The following is an 18,972-nucleotide window of genomic DNA, read 5'->3' as shown; positions in this document are numbered from 1 at the left end:
TTCCACATTCCTGCCCCTAACACAGCACATGACCCATATACTTGAACCCAAGAGACGTGCACTCTGTGGGGGCAGTTCTGTTCCATGCAGGGTGAACAGGGTGGTTAGCAAACACTGCCAGCCTTCGTTAGTTGAATATTGAGATTATTTGGTGTCAAACACATTCTGAAGCTTTCCTCAGGGAAAATAAAGTGTGCTAATCACAGCAGGGGTCCGGCTGCCTGATCCCTGAGCTCCTGCACCTACTGCTCATTAAGGTAGGAATGTACAGGCTTCCAGGAGAAGTTACGTTTCTTGAGCTGGGTCTTTGGTGGGTGTTTTTGTTTACTTTTGGGTGTGGGGGGGTTGTGGACCGTTTGCTTGCTTTGGTGTTTGGTTTGGTTACCCCCCCTCCCCCAGTAGTGGGTTCCTATTTAGGCTTTCTCCTTTCCTGCAGGAACTTCCATTATTATAATTCCTTGTTAAACTCTGCTTGAAAGAAGTCATCTCCAGCAGAAGATGGGTGCTTGGTAGTAGCTAATAAACCTTGTTTGCCCCGTGTGCATTGACTATCCCCAGAGCAAATCTGTGCTTACCCTTTTGGGTGTTTTCTCTCTGATCCAGCTTCGCACCTCTCAGTGGCCATCACTACTTCCAAATGCAGTTGAAAGCACCTTTAGCAAAGCAAGGGGAGCAGCTCTTACCATCAGCAGCACCTGCCTGCTGTTGCACCGAGACGGATACTTCACACCAGAAGAAGTGGTAATTATCTTAATTACTGCCATTTACTACATAGAATTTAGAAGTGGGACTACAGCTACCTAGTTCAGGTTTGCTTGCACAGTGCTGGAGAACAGCAGATGCCTTTTGCTCAGATAAGCTGAGGGCAGACAGTGCCACCACACAGCTAGAGCTGCTGTGGCAGAGCCATGCCCTTCTCTGCCCCTGCCCCGTGTCAGCTACTGCTCAGTGCTTTGGGAAGAGGATGCTTCTGCCACAGCTGGCTGTGATGGTACCAGGTGTCAGGACAAGCACATAACAGGTAATGCAAACGCTGCAGTGCAACATGTGCATACAAAACCCCACCAGCATCATTTAGGAAAAAAAATCCCATCTCCTGATCACAGACCCAATGACATTAGAGTGCTGCCATGGCAAGGAACTGAGAGCTGATTGCAGTGACAGGACATTGCAAAGGGTCAGCCACTGTGAGGCATCTTGAAGGGAAGGCAGGAGCAATGGAGGGTCTGAGGAGCAGGATATGCAGGACCACTGGGCAAAACAGGAGTGAGGAAATGCATCACATACTATCAAGGCAACAGTATGTTGGTTTGGAACAAGGTAGCGTGAATGTTTGGCTGCAGGAGAGTGCAAGGCAGATGTGACTGAGAGGCGTATGGGCCACTTTTTGGGCTGGGGGGAAGGCAAGGCTATGGTTGGAGACATAAGTTCTTCCATCTGTGTCAGTTGACTGGGATAAATAAAGTGGTAATGTGCACTAATACAGGAGTTGTAGCAGCAAGTCACTTTTAGTACTACATAAGGTTGCAAAAAAAACCCCTGACACTATAGATTCTCTCAAAATCTCCTCCACTCTGCCTCCCCAGCAGGCCCCAGCCCAGAGCAGCATTTCCCACATGCTTACCAGTGTACAGCTCCAGCTTCACTCTTTTTTTCCTGGGATCCTTCATTCCCCACTTCCAGGGGACCTGCAGAAGAGCCACTTTCTCTCCTTTCCTCTCCTAGCCAGGCAGGCAGGAAGGGGAATGGATGGAGACACTTTATTACTAACAGGAGGGAACACAGCTGGTTGTGATCTCTAGGGGATTATTCCTTGTCCTTCTCCTCCTGATCCAGATGATGTTTGCAGGGCAGGCTAAGTGTTTGCACCAGAGCTGAATGTTTGAAGTACAAAGCAAATGTTCTGGGGTGTATCTGCATTTGAAATTCAGTGGTGTATCTCTCTACTCTGGGCAGCTACAATTGTGTATTTGTAAACTGCAATTCCAGTTCATATAGGTAATCATAACAATACATATAAAATAGGAAGTAGATGGTTTGACAATATTTTTTTGGTTTATTTAAGAGTTTTGAAGCATTTTTGAAAGGCATCTTGGACAATGAAGAAAGGATTTTTCATAGCAGCAAGGAATTTGTGGGAACCTTAGCAAAGTGTCAGGCTTCAAAGTATTTAGATCAGAATGGTCTTGTCAAGACTGGTAAAAGTCTAACTCACTGCTTTAAAGTTAGAGGTTGTTTGGGATTAAAGTGCCAATGTAAAAAATGAAACAAGTGGTATTTTTGAAATATGTTCATTAAGTAAAAATAAATAGCTTAATGTTAGAGTTCTAAAAGCAAAATTTAATAAATTAATATATGCATGCCAGATAAAAATACAAAATTACAATTGAAATAGCAATAATAATAAAGGAACACTGTTCAGCATTGCAGATTTCACTGCAACCACCATAAACATAATTGAGAATTACTTAAAGTAACATTTAAAGTACAACTTTGTTTCTGATAAAAACAAATTACTATACGATGAAAAATGGAAAGAAACCCAAGAAGAAATCAGTCCCAAAAGTGGAAGAGAATAATATAAAATGTCAATAAATAGCCAGAGGCTCCATTTCACATAAGTTGGCCTTCTTTTTAGTATCAGAAACCAATTACATAGAACAAAAAAGCAAATTCACAACAGGTTTACACGGAGAAACATGCTGAATTACAATCACAAACTATCCAGAACAAAGATGCTGCACCAGTTCAGTTGTTTTCTTCATGGAATGAGTCTCACCAGAACAGGGAGAACAGGGAGCAAATCATGCACTAGCTTTAGGCTTTTTGTTTTTTATTTTACCATGATAAACACCCATGATTACTAGTACTGGAAAGTATGTGTTAACCTTTTTCAACATCAGCTGAATGGCACTACAGAAACGACAAAGAGTTCCTTCATTTTTATCCTGAATACACCAAAAGCTCTAGCAAATATGGAATTCAGTGACAAGAGCCATTAAATGACTTTAAAATATTCCTTCATCCATAGAACACTGTTGCTTCCTTTTTTATTACAAAACCCCCAAAATATTCAAAATAAAATGTCTTCATTTTTTATAAGCATCTCCACCACAAGTCTCTGATAACGGATGTCATTCAATGCCGCCATCGCATCCAGCTCTGGCGCTCTCATAAGAGTTGGTCCAAAAACTATGCCCAGGTTCTCTGCACTCATCAGATTTTCCTTTTCATGGAGTGTTACTCTGTAAAAAAAAAAAAAAAAAAAAAAAAAAAAAGTGATTTTCACATTTCTTTTGTGCCAAACTATGCCTATATACGCTTGAAAACCAAGAAAACCGGACAGAAATGTGCGCCTTTTCCCACGGAAAGGAATGTGTGCCCTTCCCCAAGGAGAGACTGCCATTTCCAGCAGGTCACATATGGGAGTGACAGGTGAAACACTCAGAACTGAGTGAAAGCAAATGCTGTGTGGGTTTGTGGTGTCAGTGTCTCTGTCCTCCTGCCATGCACACAGACTGTGCTCACTTGCATTGCATGAACAAATCCTTTGGTATACAAAAAATAAAACCTCAAGGTTTTTCTTCCATTTTTCCTTTTCTGCCTTAACTTTTATTTAAAAAGTCAGATGATATTACCAAGCTGCCGTGTCTCCAGTCTGTAAATACTCCAGATTACCTGATTACCTGATTGTCTGATTACCTGAATTCAGCAGCAAGACAACAGCTCACAGCTTCTTTTAGCAAAAGAATTAAAAAGTTTAAAAAGACTGAATTTTCTCACCCTTCTGCCTTATCATTCACCTATACCAGAAATATGATGCACAAAAGGAACTTGCTAAATGGAGCAGCAACAGCTACTCTTGAACAGGGTGAGGAAAAATTTTCTTCACACTTCACAAGCTGTAAGGTGTGTTTTTTTGTTCTCATGTCTCTCATCCTTGTGTCCATTCTAAAACACTTGTTAGAAATGTCATTGAAATAAATGGACAAATCAGGCAGAAACGCAGTAGCTGAATTTTGCCTGAGGCACTCAGCAGAGTCAACATATTCCTACTTGCAGAAGAACTACAAAAAGAAAAAAGCAGAAGAGAGCTTAAAATAAAGTATTTTTCTAAGGAAAAGGAATGATTCTTAATATTGATAATAAGTTCATGTTACTCAAGAAACTAAAATGGATACTCTAACATGCCACATCAATTTTTTCCCCCCTGCTTTCCTGAATGAAATAGAATCTGTGCTGTTGTACTGGATATTCATCTGTCAGACTCTCTTTAACAATTTTTCAGCCTACTAACCAACTTCATTCATGTCTTGGGGAGCAGGAGAAACCTCGCACAGAACTTATGCTCCTACAGTTTTGAGAAGGTGGCAGGTAGAACAAGAGGCTCCACAGTGCCGAGGCAGAGCTCACTGGACACGTGGCTGGAGGTCCAATTAACACTTTCCCTAATCAGCTCAAGCCTAGTGCCTGACATGCTTTTTAGGGTGTCAGGAATCTCAAGGGTAGATGAGATTTAGCAGAAAAAGACACCAGTCTATAACCATTAAGCTGTATTAGTCTCTTGACCAGGGAGTGACTTATCACTCCCAGAGGTACGAATGGCTTTTTTACTGTAAATATTCACTGTAACCTTAAATATAGAACACATTTGTTAGGCAGATGACTTTTCTGTTTCAACACTGTGGTGTTTTTTTACTTATTTCCTTCAAGTGCTTTAAGACAGGTAAACCCCCGTGTATGAGTATTTGCTGTTGTGCACACTACCACTCCCTGCCACAGTCCCTCCAAAGGATTTGGTGGGCCTTGACCAGACTTTTTGGGAGGTGCTAACATGGACTGATTGCTAAAAATGAGTTTGGCTTAGAGTTCTTTCCAGCTATTCCACCTACCTCTTCAGATGTGCCATGAGATATCGTAATGTTTCACAGTGTGCAGGCGGCAGCAGCTTCAACGCCTCATGGAGAATTTCCAGCTGTTCATCCGGATCGGTGGTTTCTGAAACACAGATGCTCAACTGTCACCACATGTACAGCCAGAATTCACACACAGAAAGGCAACAACTGGTCGCCTGCACAGAAGACAGGGTCTCACAGCTCTGCTGGATTACTCATAGCAGAGGATTTGCCTGCCCAAAATGGTGCTCAGAGCACCATCAGGATGTGACTAGTTTTGGACAAAGAAAACTCCCCAAAGCAAACTGCACTCCACTGAAAGATTCCCTGCAGCCTACTAAAAAAATTCCTCCAGCAATCCTTGCTGACTGGACTATTTCTGCACAAATAATCTACAGGTGCAACTCTGGGAGAGTACAAGGTACTGGGAACTTTGCCATCTGTGCCTTTGGCTGTCTCCATACTACTTGGAAAGAACCTTCTCCAGAGGAGCAGTAAGGCCAGCATCCAGCCCTTGTTTTCTACCCACAGCTACTTCACACCTTTCCAGGTGCGGCTGGTGTGACTACTACATTGCAGAGATGCTTCAGGCAGCCAGGATGTTCGGGAGAGATGTTCCAGCTGGACTTACTGCTGTGCTTGCAGACCCACTTTCTGCAAGGCTAGCCCCAAAGGTGGCCTTAGGATGAGTGCTTATCAGGTTATGAAAACACTCAAAATGGACAACTCCAGAAACAAATGACATCTTATTTCTAAACATTTCCATAAATCACCTTCTTATTGGCAACATGCGCCCAACAGACTTTAAATAACACTCTCAAGTACCAGGGATTCATGCAAGGCGCACAAGTGATGTAATCCACGTGTGATTAAAAGGAAGCATTCCTGGTGACAAAGGCAAAGAAAAATGTAACCACGATCACGTAGCATCACACAGTCAGATCGTAATGTGCAGTGCATATCTACTCCTGCAATCCTTACTAAATAGGGCATGCAGGGTAAGGGCTGATGGAACAGCTATTAAATTAATAGGACAGTACAGCACAAAAAGGAGAAGAAAAGGAGAATGAAAAGCAGAAGCAAAATGTGTTATACTTACTTGCAGACTCTATAAACTTTGGGTAGGCATCATACGTGATGAGTGGAATTGGCAAATCCCTGAAGTACAGTTTAAGTGCACCAGTGATAATATTGATATCTTCATACATATTCACAGAAATATCAGCTTTTTCTCCATCTGTGTGGAGAAGGCACTGACATTAAAGCCTTGGAAATGTAAACAGATGTAAACAGCATTCAAAAGAAAAATAATAACTTTGTTAAGCAAACATTACTGAAACAGACATGACTACAGATTTCGGTTTTTAGAAGTATAACAGAGTTAACTGGATTGTGAATTTCATCATTTCAGGGTGAAAACCTCAAGCATTTTATAAAGAAACATATCCTTTCTTTGTTTCAGATAATTACTAAAAAATACAGTTTGTTGGATTTTTTTCTACAAACTTGCCTGCCTGATCTAGCAGAATTCGTCTTGTATTAACGTGTGGACATTTAGGCATTTCTGAAAACACTGTGTTGCCAAACAACACATTTGTCAGCACCGAATGAAAAATCAGGGGAGTCTGGGGAAAAAAGCAAAAGACAGAAATCCAACTTTGTCCACAGCCCCCCATTTTTATAGGAAAAACATGTGTTCACCATTTAGCTACAACATACTACCTACTCTGGACTGCAGCGGATACAGATCGAGAACTTGGCTTCCCCAGTACATCCCCACCCTGCTAACACTGCAGAGGAGACAGATGTTGTCTGAATAGGTCCAGTCCTCCAGAGAAACAGGAAAGAGAGTTTCCAGTACAGATTTTGGCCTTGATTTCTATTGGGATAGGGGGACTGCAGCTGGAAAGCTTTTAATGTTCCCACTGCCTTTTCTCAGAGAGAAGAGTTTGTTCTCACTGACCTCCTTTTAGTCTGTAATAATTCAAACTTTGTTTGCACTATTGCATTCATCTTATTATTTTGGAGCTTTCATCCAGAAAGATGGATTTAAGTTGCACAGCCCTCTTAAGGCAGTTCACCGCTTACCCTCTATCCCTCCCCCAGCCCTCTGAGCGTAGTTTTACTTGCAAACTAGGGCAGTAGTTCAGAAAGCTCTGTCCTTTCCTACACACATGGTTACTGGAGCACAGATACTGATGGAAGGAGAAAAGTAGATTTTTTGTAATAAAGGCCACAGTGAAGCTGATATGCTTTTCTGACGGGGAGTCTCCCCTCCTGCCAGCACAGCCGTCGGACTCCTTCAGACCACTGATGCAGTGGAGCATGAGACACAGGCTGTGTATATTTAATACATCACCACAAAGTTCCAGCATGCAGGAAAGGCTGTACCTCTGTCAAATGCCATTTTGACATCTTCGATAAGATCACTAAATCCCGAGACTCTGTATAGTCCTTCGGAATTAAGACCTGCAATGAACATTTTAACAATATTAAAATTAGTCTTAATTTTAGTTTCCTTCTACCCACGTTCTTGCCAGGTTTTTCATTTAAGGCAGAAAAAGCAGGCATGTTTTAAAAGCCTTATCAGGTTTTTCCTCTAGAATGAAACCTTACCCTGGGTTTTTAACCTTGACCCTTGCAGTAGCTGTCTTGTTATAGCAGCACTAAATTATGTTTACGCAAATGATTTCAGAGCTGAAGAAACATATTAAACCAATTACAACTGATTTAAAAATAACTGAGATTAACATACTTGATGATTGGTCATTATTTCAGAATGAAAACAAATATGCTAATTCTAGAAAAGGACACTCAGTGTGGATATGGGGAATAAGCAAGAGGGAACACAACAATTCTAACTGCCTTTGTTTTACCACATTCACTTAATTTTTTTAATAAATATATTACTGGAAAGTTAGGTGCCAATATATAACTATGAAGCAGTAACTGTCTATTAAGCAATTTCTAGCAGAATCTATAAAAATTATAAATGGGTATGAACCATGAAATAATGCAAAGTATAATATTAGCTGTGCAGGGTAATTGGCAGTCATAAAATGTCTTGTGCAAATCTGTTTTGAACAATCATACATTCAGCAGAAACCCAGATGACCCAGATCAATCTAAATGGATTATCAGCAAAGCAACAGAAGTCCATTAACGATGCCTTACCTCTAGATTCAATTTCCCTAATGCACATGTCTACTACCATTGGTCTCTTAGTGAAGTGTGCTTTTACTAGTGTGGTAAGGTCACAGCTGTACACTTTTTTGACATGCTTCAGGTCTGGCTTGCAGTCATTTGGGACCATCTTGGAACACTGCTTGTGCACGTTTAAACCACAATCTGAGGGAAAAAATGAAAATATGATTAGGCTGGTGTTCGGTAAAAATGTATCCCAAGGTCAGGACTGTGGAGTACGAACGGCTCCTGCAGGGTCTGACCTCAGCTCACAACTGTTACTTCTGTTGAGGGCCCTTAACCATCAAATGTGTGAGGCAGGGATAGCCCTGAAGTAAGGATTTCCTACCCGAGACGTTTTTCTACCCCTAGAAGGTCTAACACAAAGTGACAAACTTTCCATATGGTTTTTCGAATGAGGAGCTAGGGCTCCCCACAACTATTACATACATTGCTGTCATGACATAGACTCTCTTCCCAAGTTACTGGGGATTTCCTAACACTTCTATCTTCAATGTAGTCCTGGACTCTGACACTTTGGACATCTCCTGGGGGAGATGAAGGTAGGGACTGAGTTACAATCAGGCTACAACCTCTCTGCAGTGTGTGCTGGCAAGGCAATGCCAAGACCTGAACCCCTTCAGGGACCCCTATGCTCTGGCCAGGTATGGCAGCCCTCGCCTGTTCCCCTGTTTGGAGGGGAGCTGTAAAACAAACATGGGGGTCACCATGCTGGTTGGTGACTTCTTGCTACCAAGCAGCTGACAAAAGGTTTTGCTAAGTTAAAGTGGCTGGAATTTTGATGGCATTTCAGAGAGTGTTTCTGACACAGAGTTGTAAGGCACCAAAATTATTCTTTTTACTTTAAAATTACTTAGGAATATTTAAAAAACCCCCAGAAACCAAACAAATAACTCCACAGCTTTATTGTAAACATATGGAGAATGAGAATTAGTTTAAGTGAAACTTAATTGAGATCAGGGTATAGGAAAATATTTTTCTGCCTAAAACCCACCAAGAATATAATGTTCAGGGTTTGGGAAGGAAAAATCTAGGAAAACACCACCAATTATACCGTGAAGATGGGAAGAACAATACAGCACCCCTGAAGCTAAGCCCACACTGCAATCAGCACCATGAGGCAGCAGACCTGAGGCACTGGCCCTGTGTGACTCCGTTTTCGCTGCCATCTCTCCTCTTCCGCAATGCAGGTGCTTGTGAGGAAACAGCACCTGGCAAGAATGGTAGCACATCGCAGTCAGGGTGGTTGGCATGCTCTGCTGGGCACTCCATATACACCGGGACTCCAGTGCTGCAAGCATTTCTGTACCTCACTGCACTGCTATCTGGAGAGCCCTGGATTTCTGCAGGATTAAGGGACGTAGGAACTTGAAGGATCAATGCCTTGATGAGAATCTGTACTTTCTTCTCCCACTGCAGTACTGGGTATCTATTGAGATTCTGTTTGTATTTCATTCCTGTTGATTTTGCCAGTATTTGTATTTTCATTAAAGCTCCAGATTATTTGATTTAGTTTTTTCTAACACAGTAAACCCTAGAATTCATGGCTAAGTTTAATTTCCACTAAGTCTGCTGCAGCCTGCTGCTAAAAGCACTTTGTTTACTTAAAAGGCCTGTAAAGCAACAAGATTTGTCACTTAGAAACCTCTGGTTGCAATTAAAGTTCAGTGTGTCACCTTCAATCAGTCAAAACTTGCACAGATCCTGATCAGATGAAATGGCTGATTAGAATTCTCTTTAGGTATTTCTGTGCAGGAGCAACTCCCTTGCTTGTGAGGAGAAGGTAATGTACACGTAGGGAACTGAGAATGAGAACACTGAATTTCCCTCCTGGTTGTGATTCTGTGCTGCGACCCCCTCTGTGGGCAAAACCATACAACCCAATATGCTGTTACTCCCGGGGGTACCTTGGGGCCCACTCTGGGCAGCCTTGGTGGCTTGCCCTGACCCACAGCCCTATTCTGGGCTCACTTCAGCTGCAACACATCCCAGTGGGCCGCCTGGGAGCCCCGGGCACGGGCAGGCTCCACTGCTGCCCCTCCAGGCGTGGAGAAGTGCAGTTTGGTCACTCGGGTTCCTTCAGTGTTTGCTAAGTCATCTCATTGGTGACAGAGCAGAAACAGTAACAGTCTTGCTTTCACCCGAGCACTTATTTAAATCCCACATTTAATCAAGCACTCTAAGACCCCAAACTGGAAGGTGTGTGAACATGTACATGCCCAGCATCTCCCTGCCTATGGTTCTTGGGCATGGAACGAAACTCTGAGCACCCCAGCCAGCGCAGGCAAGGGGAGCTCCACCTGCACTTTAAATATCTATGCCCTGTGCTACATTTTGCCTGAACTTTGAAAAACCAAGTCCCTCTGTGCTTTAAATAGGGAACCCACATTCACTGGAAACTTGTGACCTGAGCCCTTTAAGTGTGTCACTACTTCAGCTGTAACATGGCAAGGAGAAGCTGTTCTTGTCTCCTCTGGGTCTTGTAGAAACAAATTCGTTAAATGTTTGCTGAAATGTGGAGGAAAAATTACTCATCTTTGGTGTAAGGTTTGAATCCTCCGTCATTAGTAAGACCAGCACTTTTAAAAATAAGAAGACAAAATTCTGAATAAGTGTTATTAAAGCAGTCTGCTTTCAAAATATAGATGAAGTTGTGGAGTAAAAATAATGAGTAGTCAAATAATTAGAGGCAACATCTTAACACACACACAAGGGAAGCAATCTGAGACCACATAGGAAATCTTAATTCTTGACTTCCTTTACTTTGAAACTGTAACTTTTCAGTAACAGCATTTACAAATGCAAATATAATTATTGTACACAGAATTCCTAAAATTGCTGCAAAAAGCACTTTTTCCAAAATGCATGAACTTCTCTAGCATGTCTGGCAAAAATGATGTCTACAAGACTGGAATGGCAGCACCACACTCATGAGGACTCATGAACGGTTCTGTGCGTGCAAATTAGCTGCTTCACACAGACAGCAATATAGCTCAGAGTTATGTTTCTGGGAATCCAAGGATAATTAAGAATAAAATATACAAAAAAAAGAGAAAAAATCATACTCCCAAGTATCTTACACTTGACTTAAACCAATTATGGCCTTGACTGAGATGATCCTAATTATATTTATATACAAGAAAATTTCGATTCATTAAAATCTCTAACTTACAGAAATGTTTTCAGTGTGAAAACCTTGCTTCTGACAATAATTGTGTTATTGCTAATCCCATAGATTCAGATGGGCTTTTGATCTGACTTCATTAATACCAGAAAAATAATTACAAATGCAGAAGTCAACTTTTCTCCTCTCTCTTTTGTTCTTCCTTTGCATTTGATTAGATTTTATGTACCACCCCATTGCTTAAGGGCTTCCCAACACTCCTGAGAAACATTTAAAACCTAGAAATATTTCAGATACTTAATGTTTAGAAAACGTGTGAGCATTATGTTCAATATTATTGGGCTATGTGGTGTCCTTCTAATAACCAAGGCTTTTTGCCTCTTATGTAAGCGTAGGAAACCATCTTACTTTAGCAATTCCACATCAGTAAATACTTCTATGAAATTTCAGTGAATTTGCATAAGAAAAATTGTATTTTTCCCAATAAAGCAGCTGAAACTCACCAATGCTGTGCTTCCTACAAAGTGGGCCTCTATCCCCAACTAACAATATTTCATGAAAGGCAAAACATCCATGTCTTGGTCACTAGTCCCTAGTTCAGTTGATAACTAAGCATAATGTCTTGCTAACTCCAGCAAGGTAGAAAGCTATGGCAGGAGGTCAGTCCTACCCTCCACAGAGCACTGGGAATTTGCTAGTTTTGTACTTAACTATACTCTGCTTACTTGTTAGTACTAAAAAACAGGAATTATGCTGCAAATTGAATATTATTAGATAAAAAATGTCCTCTGTTCTCATTGCAGATGCATTGAAAGCTTCAAACCCCATTATTTTAGAACCAACTAGGAAGGAACAAGAAAGCCAAGTTCTGAATTCCTCTGCGTGCTGCTGCACGGTGATGTCTTGTTTACACATGAGCTTCATGATTTGGCTGAGTTCATTAAGACCAAAAGGATTAATTTAATTTCCAACTGAGGGTCTATTTACTTTTCATTATGTCAAACCAAATCCAGAATAGTCGAATTGGTGTAGCAGCTTTACTCCGGATCTAAAGTAACCATGAACCTTATCCATTTCTTACAGAAGTTCATCAGCACTTAAGAGCTGGCTGGGTATATAACTTGGTGAGGAGCTACAGAAAAATCCCCCTAAAGCATTGTATCTGCTGATATATATACATCTGCTATAATAATATAGGACAGATGTAAAAGATGCAGTCATGAGCCCTTGCAGGTCAATAGTAAAACTTCTTTGGTTAATTAGAATTTCACCTCATACAGAGATAATTTCTCAGAACTGGAATTGTAAGTCACTCTTACTATTGCTTTTTTACAGTGCTGTGATACTGTGGCCAACTTTCAAATACACCACATGTGATCAAACCCAGTGCAGTCATAAATTCAAGAGCTTATAGGAAGTTTAGAAATTTAAGGGGGGTGGGGAGAAAGTAATTTTAGATGACAGGTTTAGAAGTCTGTGCTAAGTTGCCCTGGCTTTAACAGCATATTGATCTAGGAGTTCAGGTGAGCTGTGACATTACTTCTAGGAGAGGTACTAAATTTACAACCAGCCTAACAATAGTTTCCTATGATGCCTAGGAAAAGGTTTGGTAATGTTTTAGAAACAGCTAATACTGATGTTAGTCCACTGGGCTGAAAGAACAAATAACACGTTCATATTAATGCCCGAGCAGAGCCAAAAGATATATGTACGTTAATACTGCCCCATGAGCACACAATATAAATATTTGCAGAGACTAAAATATACCTAGCTGTCACCTTTTGTTGTACTGTTTGATTTGACTTCCATCAGTTTTAGATTTCCTTTGGTTTATGATTTACTGGCTAACATGGCTGCTGATCATGCTCCATTGGAATGATACCTTACGCTACATACATCACTCTAATTACATTTCTGAATTATCCCAAAGAAAATCGATGCATTCTATCACAGCTGAAGAGCAGCTTTAAGAGCTAAAAGGTAGATTTACATCACCCACAAAAAGTTCCAAAAGACTCTTCAGAGGTTTATGGCACTCTCTCATAAGGAGAGTGGGAAGCATGGAGATGGGGTGCTGGCATCTTGTCTTGCCTCGGGCTGGTCCACTGCAGTACCCACCAGACAAGGTAACACCCTTACATTTGGTGAGCTGACACATGAAGATGATGGGCTGTACACAAGCACAGAGTATTGGCATCGTTACTTTTGCAAGGGTGAACAGGTTAGAAATGAATTTGCTCTCATACATCACTCATGAGCTAGTAGCTTTTCTTTAATAATTTAAGGCTCTTTTCTGTAGCAGAGTAAGCAATGTTTTTGTGGGATGCAGAGTATTCAAACAAGCAAGTGATCGCAGCAACCCCACTGGCCCCACATGCTGCTTTTTGTGCTTCCAAGCAGAATGCAGCAGGGTGCTGTGAAGGTCTGCCCTCTTCCTCCTCCCTGGCAAAGCTGTTGCAACCTGGGTGGCCACACTAGAGCTGCCACACTGCCTCAAATATGTGTTATTTGTTAATGTGTGATGCACATCTGGAAGCAACCTTGGTCCCACCAGTCTTAAGCCACTTCATTAAGCAGCCCCACAGCAAAAATTGCTCCCTAAAACCTGCTTTCATCCACACCACTATATCATGCACTACAGGGCACATCATTCTAAGAATGGAATTTCTAGAAGGGAGCTAGTTACTTGGCAACAAAATTACCTAAAACTACAGAAAAATCAGAGCTTATGAAAAATGGATAAAAGCCCATGAAACCAGCCAATTCCCCCTTATCTCAAATCAAAATAATACATAATATCTGTGCTTCCAAAAGCTGGACACGTTTGGTGGCAGTGATTTGATTTTATGGAAGTCTTGAAAGATCAGAGTCAGTTTGTTCAAGAACTTCCCTGGTTTCCTGCCACAACACCTGCCTACCTCAGCAGCCCCCCTGATGGGCTGCTGGCTTGCTCAAAGTTTCCAGGTCTGCGTGGGCTTGAAGATAAAGCTGCTTTTAGGACTTACAGTTTCAAGAATATATAGCTCCAGAAGAGCTTCCCCATGGGAACGGCTCTGTCTGATTAGCATTTTAAATTCTGGAGCTCATTCCTCACAGGAACACCACCAGATCCTGAGCTGGTGGAACAGCCTGTCAGGCAGCTCGCATCTCCAACAGCATCACCACCTGCTGGGGGTGGGCAGGGACTGGTCTTCAAACAGTACCCTTCCCACAGCCCTGACCCCTGTGGCATTGCTTTGCTCTTTTGGCCTATACTGGGCTGACCGTCTGTGCCCTGCATTCTACAACCAGCAGATTCTGGGTGCACATCTCAGAAGGACTGTGGATGTGTTTTTAAGGCACAAGTGTGGGCAGAACGGGAGCTTTTCATGACTATCATCCAAAATACCTTGAGAGTGGGCAACATGATGAGCCCACTCTGCATTTCCCTTTGCTGACTTAAGTCACAAGATTGTCAGCCAGTCTTCCAGGAACTAAAAGCGTGAGCATTCTGCCTACAAAACTAACACCTTGGGATGCACAGGCTCCTTTGTGCTCTCCTTCATCCTTACACACCAATGGAGGAGCACAGGGCTGTCCAACACAAAAGATTTCATAGCAAGGCAAAACAAAATAGCAAAGGAAATGGGCCAGTTGTACATCTTTCAATTGTTGGAGAAGGAAATGGATGAAATGGGGAAATTAAACACTTAAGTAGTCATTCACAAAACAATCCCGCTTTGAGACTGTACTTTAAAAATTCTGAAAATGAACCACAGGGCTTACTGTGCTCAGGGCTGGCAGCAATATTGCTTGGGCTCAGCTAGTGGCAGCTGCTTGCCTGCACATTGATAGTTTTGCTGCAAGTTTATCTCTATCAGTTGTCCAGTGAGAAGTTACTTGCTCCAAGGAAAGCAAAAGATAGGCAAGTGGTGCATGGGTAGCAAGCTGAGATGGTTTGGAGCAAATCTATAAAGGCAGCAGAAATGGTGCTTCCTGTACAGCCTCAGAGGGTTGTGCTGCCAGGTGTTACAAGGAGCAGCCCAAAACACTATCAAAAGCATCCAGTGAAATAGATTTAAATAAAATTATTTTTAAGATAAGCTAATTAATGCTTTGTAACCAGTCTGTTCCAAAGAAACCTTTTGATTAAATTGCTTATTCATTAAAGACAACAATCAAAAGGGTACAGAGCAAGGACTTAGAGAGTTCTGATGAGCTGGACACATGCAGCAGCTTAATAAATCTACTAATCTACTTGTCTACCAGTCCACTTGGGCAGTACACTAACAGCACCATTAATGCTCTAGTCTCTGAGAACACACGTTATTCTCTTGTCAATGTTACCAGGTGTTACATGCTCGTATCATTCACAGAATGAACTCCTTGGTGCACATCTGCAAATTTTCTTTGAATATTGTTAATAGTTTCTCTTCTGAACACATTTTGGGCAACAGGATGAGCCCCATGAGGATGGGGGAGCCTTACATGGGAGAAATGTAATTAAGAATATGTTTTTCTAAGTTCATGCACTCAATTTTGAGCTGGGACAAACTCTTATGCCTTCACTAGCTTCTACTGAGCTTCAATGTTCACACAAGGTGGTGGCATTATAATTTCAAATACTTCTTCAGTAATTTCTATTTATGGCAGAAGCCTGAAGAAAAGCACACTAGAGATGGAGCATGTCATCAGAAAAGGCAGGTTCCTTGCATACAGATGAGCCTTCATATCACAAAATTTTTAAGGGCCTGTGGCTTGGATGCAAAAGTTGGAAGTATGACCCTCAGGCAGTAGGGCAGATGCTTATTTTAAGGATTCACTCTAAGGAAGCAAATCTGTCTTTAAAGAAGTTGATGAAATAAAGACCAAATTTGAGAGAATAACATCTAAGGAAAAAGAAACTATTCCTCTTCTGCTAGATATATCTTCAGCAGAAGTCAGACCACATATTATGTCCACCAATTAATGTCCTACAAGATCCAGATCCTGGACATCACCCCAAGTCTTAATTTTGGAAGACAATGAAGTTCTTCCCATGTTTGGTGGCTTGTATTAATCCCCAAACTCTTGTAGTCCAGATAGCAGCCAACTTCTTACTTCAACTAATAATCATCCACCAGCTGTCCAACGTGCTGCCTATGTTTACACCTCGTCTTTATGGAAGGAAAAGATGTGGTCCTCCTCCTTTGTCTGCCATAAATCTTGAACAAGGATAAGCTAGGGAGAATCCACTTTCCAGGGGTTAATCATACAGGACTGAACTTGACAAGATACTGAACATGCTCTGCCAAAAGACAGAGAGGGACACATTCAGCTATGCTGGACTGGACTGGAACAAAGCATGAATCAAGTTGAAGTTGCTAAGGCATCCTTCTGGTTGCTATGGCATGCGTCCTGTTATGAACATTTAGTTCTGGTTTATTATTTTTCAAAGGATTGGCCTAGTTTGTGTAACATAAACTATCAGCCATTAGAAATAAGCTCCGTTTTTTCCAGTTCCTCCTCCTTTCTGAAATGGGTAACATTTGTCTTTGTTGTCCAGTCTTGGACTGTCTCACACTTATCTTCTTGCATGTTTTTGTGCTTCTGCAGAGAAAAGGATTTAAAATGGTCGAGAGCAGTCCATGCTGTAATCCATTTCTATTTGTTAAACTTACCACTTCTGCACAACAGAATCCTTTTGAGATGTGCAACTGTTTGCTATAAAAAGCAGATGCTTTAAAAAGTATAAAACTTCCTGTGATCCATACAGTTTTGCTCATAGGTATTTCCAATAAAATGATTGTACAGACCATCAAACAGATTTTGTGGATTTCCCTGGAGTGGCATTGAACTCCATCTGAATGCAAGTAGGCTGTGTCCTGCTAAAAGCTGTAATTTTTTTGGAGTACAAATCCACTCTGAAAAGCAATGGCCTCATGTGGCTCCTAGTTTACCGTGCCTCATTGTCTCCATATTAAAATAGCTCAGTTCAGAAGCAAAATGATTACCTTTTTCTTTTTTTTTAAAGCACTGTAAGACCACATAAACTCAGCCAAACTCACAACACTCAAGCCTGAGCTCTTCCACATCAGCACATTAACACTGGTTACACAGGCCCTCACTATATGTCTGTGTACCTCCGACGTTCCTCCGAAACGCCCAGGTCTGTACAGCTTCTGGCTTGGCCGCCCTGCACAGCCTCAGCTGGCAGGAATGGGCAGACACTGCTGGGAGTGAGACACAGACAAGGCAGAGCAGGGAACTGCTGATCCTGTCCTGCCATCTCCACCTCCACAGGGCTCTGCCCAGGGTCCCTCTCCTCTGCCGAGATGCTGATTTGTATGAAACCTATGAGAATAAAATCCTCTGGGAAGCCCTTGGGAAGCTATCATTGAGGATGGCCACTGGCTCAAAGCCAGCCTTGTGGTGAGGGGAGGACAAGCCAGGTGGGTCAGCTGCAACCCATGCCCTTGGGAAAGCCCGACTCTTCTGCTCCTCAACCACAAGTGAGCCAGGCAGGACACACTGCAGCAACCAGACCTGCTGGGCTGAGGGAGCACTGCTTGGCAGCCTCACTACTCCATGGGTCCTTCTCACACCCCAGCTCATGGTGCTGCACATCAGCAGCTTGTCCAGCTGTGCCAGCTGTGCCCACGACCTTGAGCATGGCTCAGTAAACCTCAGCATCCTCCTGCCCCAACACCTTGCTGTCACTCCAGCAAGAAAGTGTGGTTGTATGACATGGGATTTAAAAATATAAATAAGATCACAGAAATTACTGGGAGCTACCAACAGCGACATGAAACCTCACACAAGACAGAAAACCCTAATTATAGTTTCCGAACCTATGAAGTCATCTAATACACATATGTTCCTCTACGCTGCAAGGAGGAAAAAGGACACATGAAGTACTTATTACCATTCTCATAAGAAGAAAAGAAAACCAGACTTCAGAAGCTTTTCCAAATCTACAATTTAGAAAATCTGCATAAATCTAGAAAATCAGCTCTACTTCATAAAAAAAAAAAAGGCAGTACAAAATCTTTGGGTTTAATTGTAAATGCAATAGTATTAATTTTACAGTGACATGCAGCATTGTAAGTCTTCATACTGTTTGTTTTTACTGGTTTTGTGGATCAAAGTTACCAAACACTGATCTGAAAAATACCTGATATCTCTCCTAAATACCCTAACTGAGGAATCTGAGGCAAGCAAGGAAGGAAGATGGCACACTTACTGACTCAAGCATCATCAAAAAATGACTAATGAGATAACAGTTCAAAACCAAAATTAAGCTTCTTCTTTCTCTCCTAGCATTGTACATCCTGTGTAAAATCAACAGCAGTAAAAAGTACAATCTTCATTCACAAGTGAAGGATGTGGCTGCAACCCCATATTCTTAGTAGAGGGAAAATACTGAGAAAGAAAATGCCATTTTTACATAATCATGTCTTAAAACAGAGTTGCACTCTCTAATCCATCCTGGACAGTGCAGAGGCTACTGATAACAACAAAATGTTGCATTCAAATAATTACGGGTGAAGAATTTAAAAATATTCCAATCCTACTTGGCTAGAAATTATTCTAAATTTTACATTATTTCACAGTTCTGTGATAAAAAGTCTTCTTATTTGCTTGAGACAAGACTTCAGAAAGCCTTAGACAGAGCAGATTTTCTTAAATTAGCTTGAAAATTCAGTTTCCAGGGCAACGTATGCAGGTCTTCATACATCAACATCTCTTTGCACCATTTTTATAAATATGGTTCCTTGCTAGAATATCATA

General features: G+C 41.6%; 1 protein-coding gene across 2 annotated transcripts in view; it reads right to left on the bottom strand.

Moving 5' to 3' along the window:
- Window positions 1-2,319: 2,319 nt before the first annotated feature.
- Window positions 2,320-18,972, bottom strand: part of CHN1 (chimerin 1) — a 99,440-nt gene continuing 82,787 nt past the window's right edge. For both annotated transcript variants that reach the window (XM_017837638.1, XM_017837645.1), the window contains exons 9-13: window positions 8,070-8,243; window positions 7,287-7,364; window positions 5,995-6,132; window positions 4,893-4,998; window positions 2,320-3,245 (exon numbers count right to left, since the gene is read on the bottom strand). In XM_017837638.1, the coding sequence (XP_017693127.1) occupies window positions 3,074-3,245; window positions 4,893-4,998; window positions 5,995-6,132; window positions 7,287-7,364; window positions 8,070-8,243 (668 nt within the window). In that variant the 3' untranslated portion in view covers window positions 2,320-3,073. The remainder of the gene's footprint in view (window positions 3,246-4,892; window positions 4,999-5,994; window positions 6,133-7,286; window positions 7,365-8,069; window positions 8,244-18,972) is intronic.

The sequence above is a fragment of the Lepidothrix coronata genome, unplaced genomic scaffold, assembly GCF_001604755.1.
Source record: "Lepidothrix coronata isolate B3197 unplaced genomic scaffold, Lepidothrix_coronata-1.0 Scaffold7, whole genome shotgun sequence".
NCBI classification, from domain to species: Eukaryota; Metazoa; Chordata; class Aves; order Passeriformes; family Pipridae; genus Lepidothrix; species Lepidothrix coronata.
Note: the sequence above shows the minus strand (reverse complement) of the source record. Positions and strands in the feature narration are given on the sequence as shown.